Source organism: Condylura cristata, unplaced genomic scaffold (assembly GCF_000260355.1).
Source record: "Condylura cristata isolate star-nosed mole 26May11 unplaced genomic scaffold, ConCri1.0 scaffold00024, whole genome shotgun sequence".
Lineage (NCBI taxonomy): Eukaryota > Metazoa > Chordata > Mammalia > Eulipotyphla > Talpidae > Condylura > Condylura cristata.
This window is the reverse complement of record NW_004567125.1, coordinates 24340442-24349657: the sequence shown is the minus strand read 5'-3', so window position 1 is coordinate 24349657 and position 9216 is coordinate 24340442. Positions and strand designations below refer to the sequence as shown.

Here is a 9216-nt window from a genome sequence, read left to right as displayed (position 1 = left end):
ATGTTCAGGCTGGTAGCCAGGGACAAGCTGAACAAGAAGGGTACCCTACCCTGCCCAGCCCCAGCTCACCTGCATCCCGATGATGGCATAGATGAAGAAGAGCATGGCAATCAGGAGGCAGACATAGGGAAGGGCCTGCAAGGAAAGCAGAGACACTGCCATTAAGTCTAAGGTCAGCAGGCTTATCATCCTGCAGTCACTGGCCACCCAGGAACAGTTGCCTGGAAGTTGCATCACACAGAGAGCTGGGATTCTGTAACTACCTGGAGCTGTTCTGTTTTGGGGTACCATACTTTTGCAGATATTCATATCCTCCAACAGATCTGAAAGCTGTTGGTCAACCATTCAGCGATCTGTAATATGTACCATCTGTTATGAAGAGGCATTCACTCAGAGTATGACCCAGATCTTTAAGAAAAGCTGAGAGAATGGCCTGGGCCTGAGCTCCAGCCCACTTTGCATGCAGAACATTAATAACCTAGGCAATTGTGATGCAAATGATATGGCAAACCTCTAGAGTTGGTGTCCAGATCCCTGCATTACCCCTTCCCATCCTCCCTCCCTCAATGTGAAATCCAAAATCTGGCAGCAGTGTGAAACAACAGGGCTCTCAGTTGTTTCTCAGTTCCTAGAACATTCTCATCATCTGAGGAGACACCTTTTCCCAAAGTCAAAGTCTCCTCATGCTTCATTATGTGGCATGCAACATTCCAAAGAGCCTGGTTGGCGTTCACCATTGCAAGACTATGATGAAGCCTGTAACTCCACACCATGCATGCTTGTTGCCCCCTTGGGGGTGATAACATTTCAACTATGGGGGAAGGGTCAAGTGACGGAGACGCAGAGAAGTTTGGATTTGAGGCCAGGGTGGTTACTATAATACTGGGGTGACCCCAGTGCAGGCATGGAAGTCTGTCTTTCACATTTGGTGGGCTCCCTGGAAGACGGCACAACTGAGTCTCACACCCTCATGAGTGTGTACCACAGGCATCCCGGAGCCCAATGCAGGCTTTCAGACTGCCCGAGCAGCACAGAGCTTATCAGCAGAGCTAACTAAATGAAGAGCCTTTACCCCCTGAGTAATGGATAAAATTAAGGAGCAAAAAAAAGTTGTGGCAATGAAGCAATGAAGTGCTGGTTCCTAAGGTCTGCAATGAGGAAGGTGCCACATCCAGGGCTGTGGTGGCAGCTTCTGCTGCTGAAGGAGACAGGTTTCTTGCACCCTGGGGAGCTGCTTCCCTTGGCCCTTATTCTATCTTCTCGAACTCTAACATTTCTGACTCTGGATCATCTCTCCTACCCCCAGCTTTGGAGGTATAAACTCTGGTCATGGTATAAACTCTAACACGACATAAGGAAAAAAGGGAGAAGTGGCTTGGGTAGGGGCAGTGAGGGCGAGCTGGGTGGTGCCAGGGCTGGGTGGGAGACAGAGAGGCAGTGACAATGCTGTTCACACTGTGGGGCTCTCAGCTACATGTCTGCAGAGGCAGCCTTGGTTAAACCATCTTTAAGAAAACAACTTCTATATCGTGTTCCTGGCCTGCACCAAAAAGGATACACCTGTCCATTAGTGTCATCTGGAGGCGTGTTCACCTGTCTGCATTGTTCTCTCTAGTCACTGGGATAAGTGAACCATTTGACCATCATTTTTTGACATTCTTTTCTTTGTTCTCAATAGTAGAGAGTTTTTCAGAGATCTGGTGATGATAATATGACAGGCTGACATGTATTTCTTAAGAGACTCACTCACTTAACTGTAACTTCTTGGACAGGCCTCTAAAACAAGTGGGGGGAGATGCTTAACAGCATTTCATGTTTCAAATTCTAAATCCAAATTCATCTGAGACTCAAATAATAAATTCTTTCTCAGGCTTTAGAGTTCTCCTCTGTCATTTGGCTGTGGGAAAATAGTTTACATTGAGGTGAGGCCTCTGTGGGCGTTATCATCCCAAACAATGACTCAGGATACGATAAAAAATGTCAAGGTTGTTCTTAGGAGTCTGAACATCCTTACAGCTTGTTTCCCATCTCAATCCCCCAGGTTCTGAATGGAGTACTATTCAGTGGTAATGACAGTAATGATGGCATGGCGTAAATCCTATTCAGAATGAGGAGAAACTGAATTCACTGGTGTGTTGCCTTTAGTTCAGTTTGTAAGTTAAATACATAAAGAAACAAAATAAAGACAATTCAGTGAATCCACAATCTCTGCTCTTTGAATAAAGTTTATCAAATTTGAAAACATTCACTAACTTTTTCTAAATAAGAGAACAATAGAAGGTATTTGAACAGCATTTAGGTCCTTCAATCTTCATAATAATGAGTATGAATATATGCTGGAGTCTGAAATTATTTAAGTATGTCTTGAAACTTTTCTTTTACTAGAAGTCTCTGCCATGAAAGTGGATCTCAGATGTGATATGATGAACTCATATTTCTCACACACACACACACACACACACACACACACACACACACACACACACACACACACACGTGTTCAGCCCCATAGACCATTCAAAAGCCCTTCACTGTTAACCTTGCCCAGAATACTATTTGTTTGTAGGACACAGGTGCCATATACTCAGTGCTTCAGCAAACACACAGTAAAGATGACGTGGGAGGAATTGTGGGGGTGTGAGTCACCTTGCCATAAAATACAGTTTAGGGTGCTCTTTGCAAAGACTATTACATAAAACAGACTGTCCATCTTTGAGTATGTAGAGGACTTGTGGCCACAGGAGGCTGGCTGGATGCTGGAGAGGGCTCGCTCAGGATGCTCTGGGATTCCTTAGGAAGAAACCACCTGACAAAACAAGACCTCCTGCCTCAGCAGACAAAAGATCAGTGAGTTGCCAAGTTGCAGTGTTTTGCAAGAATTAGATATTATCCAGGGAAATATAAGCAGACCACTGTCCAGACCAGTTATGAGTGATGAAGGGGAGCTATGTCATTTGATAGTTCAGACACTCGCTCCCAAGGTAGAGGGGCCTGTGTAATGACACTGTGTCACCTGATGTGCTGCTTGATGAGACAGCCTCAAGCCTCAGGGAGGGAGCCAGGGCTCTTACCTTGAAGGACTGCACGAAGGTCCAGAGCAAAATACGTATTGTGTAGCCTTGCCGCAAGAGCTTGATGAGGCGGGCGGCGCGGAAGAGCTTCAGAAAGCTCATGTTGAAGCCACTGGTGTTCACCAGCTGGTGGACCAAGAGGAAACAAGTAATTAGTGATATTATTATGGTCATTTAACATTCTTGTACTTATCTCTCTTTCAGATCATGAAAGTGGACATGGGTTCTGTCTTTCATTCTCAATCCCAACTCCAGCCAGTGGGCCAGTGCAGTCTCGTGCTAAGCTTTCCTCGGCCTGCCTTCATTTCCCACACAGTTACTGCACATGGTCCTCACTCTGCACTGGGAGGCCAAAAGTTAATAATCCCTCTAGCTCAGGATGACTCTCCAGTATTTGTGAGTTACAATAAGCTCTCCAAGTCATCTTTAGGATGAACAATTTTAGGGAAATAATCCAGGCAGGTCTAAGGAACTTGAGAACAAAGTTATTATTCTCTTCTATCTCCCAAAGAATCTAGCAGAACACAGTATGTAGCCAGTGCTCTCCTGGAATCATCTATGCCTTGTACCCCATTAGATGCCTGCTTGAGTCATGCAAATATAACAAAAACCTCTCATGAAAAACCTCCATGAAATCCAGTGTTTAATATTAGCATTTCTGTCTAAAGCTCTAGTGTGAGGAAGTGAACTCCCAACTTGGAGGACTGCACACATGGTTTGAAGAGTTAGAAAATATATAGATTTTTTTTTTAACTATTCCAGGGCCAAGCTTAAAGAGAAGGATCTAGGAGTCACTTACCTTGCTGTCGGTCAGAATAATTTCCGTGATACTGCCAATGACGGTGATGAAGTCAAATATATTCCAAGTGTCTCGGAAATAGTTCTACCAAGTAAATTCAGTCACAGGAACATCCCAAAAAGGGGAAGAGAAAGGGACAAAAATGGAGAAACGACACCTTTCATCATATAACCTTGCCACTTGGAATTAAAACTTCTCAATACATGTACAAGTTCATTCTAACTTTGACTTCAGTTTCCTATTTCTAACTAACTAGAAAATCTCTTTCTCCTTACTAATGTAGGAAGATCTGTTTGGGAAGCAGTTCCATCATTTGCTGGCGACCTTGTTTTTGAAGCTGTCATTAAAAAGCTCCTATGTAAGAAAGGGGCTGATGACCAAGGGCATAAATCCAAACAACAAAGATTGTCAGTCACCCAGAAGACAATCAAATTATTTACAGTATCACTAAGATTCCCTGCCATGAAAATGTTACATTAGCTATATTGTGTCACATGACCCTGTCAGTACACAGTTCCAACTTTCAATTAGAATAAAAGTCACAGAAATTCTAAGTGACTAGAAATTGCAGATGTGAGAGGAACTTTCTTCAGACGAAGTACATTGTGCCTTTTTCTGTTTTGCAAAGATTTATTTATTTATTTATTTATCGAGCCTTTTCAGGCCAACTGCTGATCGGCACTAGTTTGAGTAGACTTCATCTTTCCCCTTTCTCTGCTCTGTTATGCCCTTTGAGGAGGAGTAACTAAGTAAGATAGAGGGAAGCAGTAATGAAATGACTGGGCTGAAGGAGCTGCAGGAGGAATAAAGGACCTGGGAAATCCACCAACCAGATGACACTCTGCTTCATAAAGAGTGGGCTGTGTACATGTTGTTTGCAGCAACATGGATGGAGCTGGAGAAGATCACGCTTAGTGAGATAAGCCAGAAAAAGAAAGAAAAATACCGGATGGTTTCACTCATAGCAGGAGTATAATGGACCAGGCAAGAAAATAATAAAAATAATGAACAGCCATATACATTTTGTGGGGGTGGAGTGGGGAATGGGATCAAAAATGGTAGGGGGAGGGAAAATGCACTGGACTATGGTGATGGCACACGGGTGACTTGGTGATGGGAAACACACGGGTATTACAATTGAGATGAAAAAAAAATGTACAAGATGATGTAAAAATAAACTTTTGTAAAAAAAAAAAAAGAGTGGGCTGTGTTCCCAGCCACAGAACTCAGATGAACACATTCTTGGCTCACAGTCCTTCAAAGAGACTGGACACCAGGTCTCCAAATAGTCACCGCTTGTTTGGGAGAGCACCACCCATAAGAGCCTGGCAGAAGTGCTCCCCTGCCCTCCTCACGTGGGGCAGTAGTGACTCTTCACTGTATGTGCTGGATGTGGGACCAGGTCCTGGCAATCTCTCAATTCACTGACTCTTCCCAGGGATCCTCTAGGTAGTGATACAACCCCCTTCTCCAGAGCACACCGAGTGGAAGGGCGGGCAAGTGGAGTAGGGAGAGACACGACAGAGCGCATGTGGGAGAGAAGCTGTACTTCCTGAGCATCTATGAGAACAAGATGGTCGGGACCCGGGGCACATTACCTACCTGGATACACACTGCAGAGCATCTAAGGTAGCTGTTGTTCTCATTTTATGAATGAGAAAAGTGAAGCTTAGAGGGGTATCTGTTGGGCACGCAGGGAGACGGACAGCCTCACAAACTCACATCTGTTAAGGACAGACGCCTCCTAAGGATGGCACCCCCAAAGAAGGGAAGACAGCCTAATACTGGCATAGGCTCTGTGACATGCCAAGGTCCATGTTCACCTGAGCTCTGGAGCTGGAAACACAGCCCACGTCCTGTGAGGCAGAGTGTTATCTGGTTGGTGGATTTTTCAGGTCCTTTATTTCTCCTGCAGCTCCTTCAGCCCACTCATACTGATTCCCTGTATCAGATCTAGTTACTCCTCCTCAAAAGATACAGAGTGGGGCCACAATGAGTTTGAGTTTTTTCAATTCTCAGGGGGTCTCTTTCATTCCCTCCCTGGGATGAGTGCCTAACTCATGGCAAGTCCCCACATAGTACAGAGAACACAAACAGGTTTGCATCAGAAGGATGCTCTAGAATAACACACAGTTTAGAATAGCATAGCACATAGCAGATTGTGGTGGAGAGTGTGTGCACTCCGGAGGCAGGCAGACCAGAATCTGAGCTAAGACTGCCTTTCCTCTGCCTGGGCAGAGGACTAGTGATCTCTGAGCCCTGGTTCACTCATAAAATAAAACAATAAGGCCTGATGAATAGAGCTGCAAAGCATTTGGTACTTAATGGATAACAGCATATATTAATTATTCTTCTCCCTTTTACTTCCCCTCCTCTTTCCAATTCTACAGCTTTTTATCAAATCTTTAAAATGTTACTTTTTTTTTTTTTTGCTTTTCAACTTCCTCATTTAAAGTAATAGTGATTTTATCTACCATGCCTATTTCAGTCATAAAGAGTTTAACAAAGCAGAGTGTATCAGCGTATTCTGGAAACCTAGCATGCTATGTCAATGCACAGACATTCAGGACTAGCAGTGTCTTTTATAGCTTGAAAATGCCTCCAAACCCTGAATGAAATGTGAGGGTGAGGGTGGGAAGGAGGCAGGCATGGGGCCGAGTCATCTAGTTAAGCCTATAAGCATGTAGTCAGCATTCACCATAATTAGACACATAATTGGGGACTTAAGTCACAGACAATGTCAATACCACATGCAAGTAATCAAGAAGCATAGAAAATCTTTCCCTGTAATGGCACCAGCTTCTCTCCGCCCCTGCCCCCCCTGCTCAGGGCATTTATTATAAAGCATCTTTGCTGGTAGTAGTTGCTTTCCGCATTTTTTAAATTTCCTCACGTCTCAAAACATTCAGAAGGGAGTCAAGCAAACAACAATATCTTCAATGGGTTCCCTTCAACTCTCCTCCCTAAACCATCAAGTCTGTGACGTTTCAAAGAACCATTAAGCAGTCAAAAGCAAGCCTGAAATCTACACTCCCAGCTCTCAAGCCCAGCCAGAGTCCCTGCTAAAGTTGCTACCAAACATACCCTGATTCAGATAATAGCAAAGTTTCTGTTTGCAAGAAAAGTTCCTTACACATGTAATTTGAGATGGTAAATCACACCAAGTGTGATGCAGCTGTCAAGTGGATTTATCTGCACCCTGCTGATCCTGTTTGTAAGTGGGGCAGAGAGGGGTTGGTGGCACAGGGCAGTGATTTTGTGTATAGGACACTAAAGCAAAGGGCTAGGTTTACTGGACACTCTGGAGAACAGATGCAAGAACTTGCCAATTATAATCAGCAGTTGAAGTAAAAGGAGGATCCATACCATAAAAATACATATCATGGCCCTCCCTGGTGGCACAGTGGGTTAAAGCACAGCACTGAGAAGCTAAAGCCACTTCTGCATGAGTTTGATTCCCGCCTGCCCTGGAGGTGACCACATGGCGTGGCAGACCTCTCCTGACCCGCCCGCTGCTCCCCTCAGCAGTGTACTTCGTCGATCTGCCTGTTCTGTTCCCCACTCTGTCTCTGGTGAAGCCTCTCACTGCCCCTGAGCCTCTGGCCTGTACCCCAGTTCTGTATGCACAAATAAATAAAGCTTTAAAAGAAAAAATACATATCAGCCCACCCCAAATCCAATGGCAGAATGCTACCCACCACCCTCCGCACACACCCTTAAAAGTCATCGAGTTTATGAAACTTTTTTTTTTTGCGTTGGCAGAAAGTACTTTTCATGTGGCTAATGGGAAAAAGGTAAATAGGTAAATTATTATCTGTTATATCTGAGATTACGAGAGAGAAGATATTTTCCCATTTGAGTTGTGAAATTCCTAGACCTTTTATTAGTAAATAAACACTCAAGGTTTATTTTTTCCTTACTATCATCCTTGACTGTCTTCCCTCAACCCTGGCAGCAGATGACAGGCTCAGAGGCGGTGACCTTAAAGGTATGGGCTGGGGCCTTGCACAAAATCTGATCTCTACGGCAGATGGGGCGATAAACACCCTTCATCCAAAAGAGGCAGGGAACGCAACCCAAAAGAAGGGAAAACAGGACCCTCCCTGGTGGTGCAATGGGTTGGAGCGCAGCACTGCGAAGCTGGATGAGGCCACTTCAGTGTGAGTTTGATCCCCCGCCCTGGAGGTGATCCACATGGCGTGGCAGACCTCTCCTGTCTTGCCCGCTGCTCCACAGTGAACTTCCTCAATCTGCCTGTTCTGCTCCCATCTGTCTCTAGTGAATCCTCTCACTTCCCCTGTACCTCTGGCCTGCACCCCAGGTCTGTATGCATAAATCAATCTATTTTTTAAAAAAAGATGGGACGACAGCCTGGTACTGGGATAGGCTCTGTGACATACCAAGAAGCCAAAGGCGATGACCTTGAGAACACATTCCAGGGAAAACACCATGGTGAAGGCGATGTTCAGGTACTTCAAGGCTAGCTCGTAGGTACAGGGCGCAGAGTAGTACTGCCGCAGAGAGAAAAGAGGGGACAAGGAATCACAGGCTGAAGGTGAGGGGGCATTCCGTGCCACTGGGGCCAGCCATCTCTTACGCCTGCCCTTGCGGACCCTCTGGCATGAGGTGTACAAGGAGATGGATGCCACGCATGAACAGGACTCCATATTCTAATGGCGAAGCAAGACTGAGGCAAACACAGACAAGCTTATCAGCCAACAGCCCATCTTCCTAGAGATGAAGGTGGTGGGGTGGGAACAATTTCTAGAGTTAATTATTATTTAGCATTAACAGGACCAAGGCTCTTGGCACGCTCCATGGAACCCTACACTCATCTGTCTTCCCACGTTTCCCCGCCTAAATGACTGCCATCACCAGCTGTGGTCTTGGGGACTACTGGACAAATGGTTACTATGTTTCCCTGCATTTTGCCCCAAAGACCCAGAGACTGGGCTGTCAAATCAGACAATACCGAAAAAGAGATTCCACGACAGGAAAGCAGGTGAGGCGGTGGGGGTGTTTCCAGGGTGGCAGGCGTCCAGGCCAAGGTGTAAAGGAAAAGCCCCAGGCACCAGCCCCCCCAAGGGCCCCGGGCAAGGCCTCTCACCTTCATCATCAGCACCACGGTGTTCAGGGCGATCATGGCCATGATGGTGTACTCGAAGGACGGGGACACCACGAAGTGCCAGACACGGTACTGGAAGGTGTGCCTGTTCTGAGGCATGTAGCGAGTGAGTGGCTTGGCGCTGATGGCGAAGTCAATGCACGCCCTCTGTGGGAAAGTCACAGCCGTGAGCCCCCACACCCTTAGCCTTGCACCCTGGGGGGCTCTCCATAAGATGGCTA

At 45.8% G+C, this 9216-nt stretch overlaps 1 protein-coding gene across 1 annotated transcript in view; it reads right to left on the bottom strand.

Annotated features, from left to right (window-relative positions):
* Positions 1-9216, bottom strand: part of CACNA1E (calcium channel, voltage-dependent, R type, alpha 1E subunit) — a 291648-nt gene that overhangs the window by 31974 nt on the left and 250458 nt on the right. The window contains exons 31-35 of the mRNA XM_004688539.2: positions 8978-9142; positions 8271-8381; positions 3871-3954; positions 3072-3197; positions 70-135 (exon numbers count right to left, since the gene is read on the bottom strand). Coding sequence (XP_004688596.1) covers positions 70-135; positions 3072-3197; positions 3871-3954; positions 8271-8381; positions 8978-9142 — 552 coding nt within the window. The remainder of the gene's footprint in view (positions 1-69; positions 136-3071; positions 3198-3870; positions 3955-8270; positions 8382-8977; positions 9143-9216) is intronic.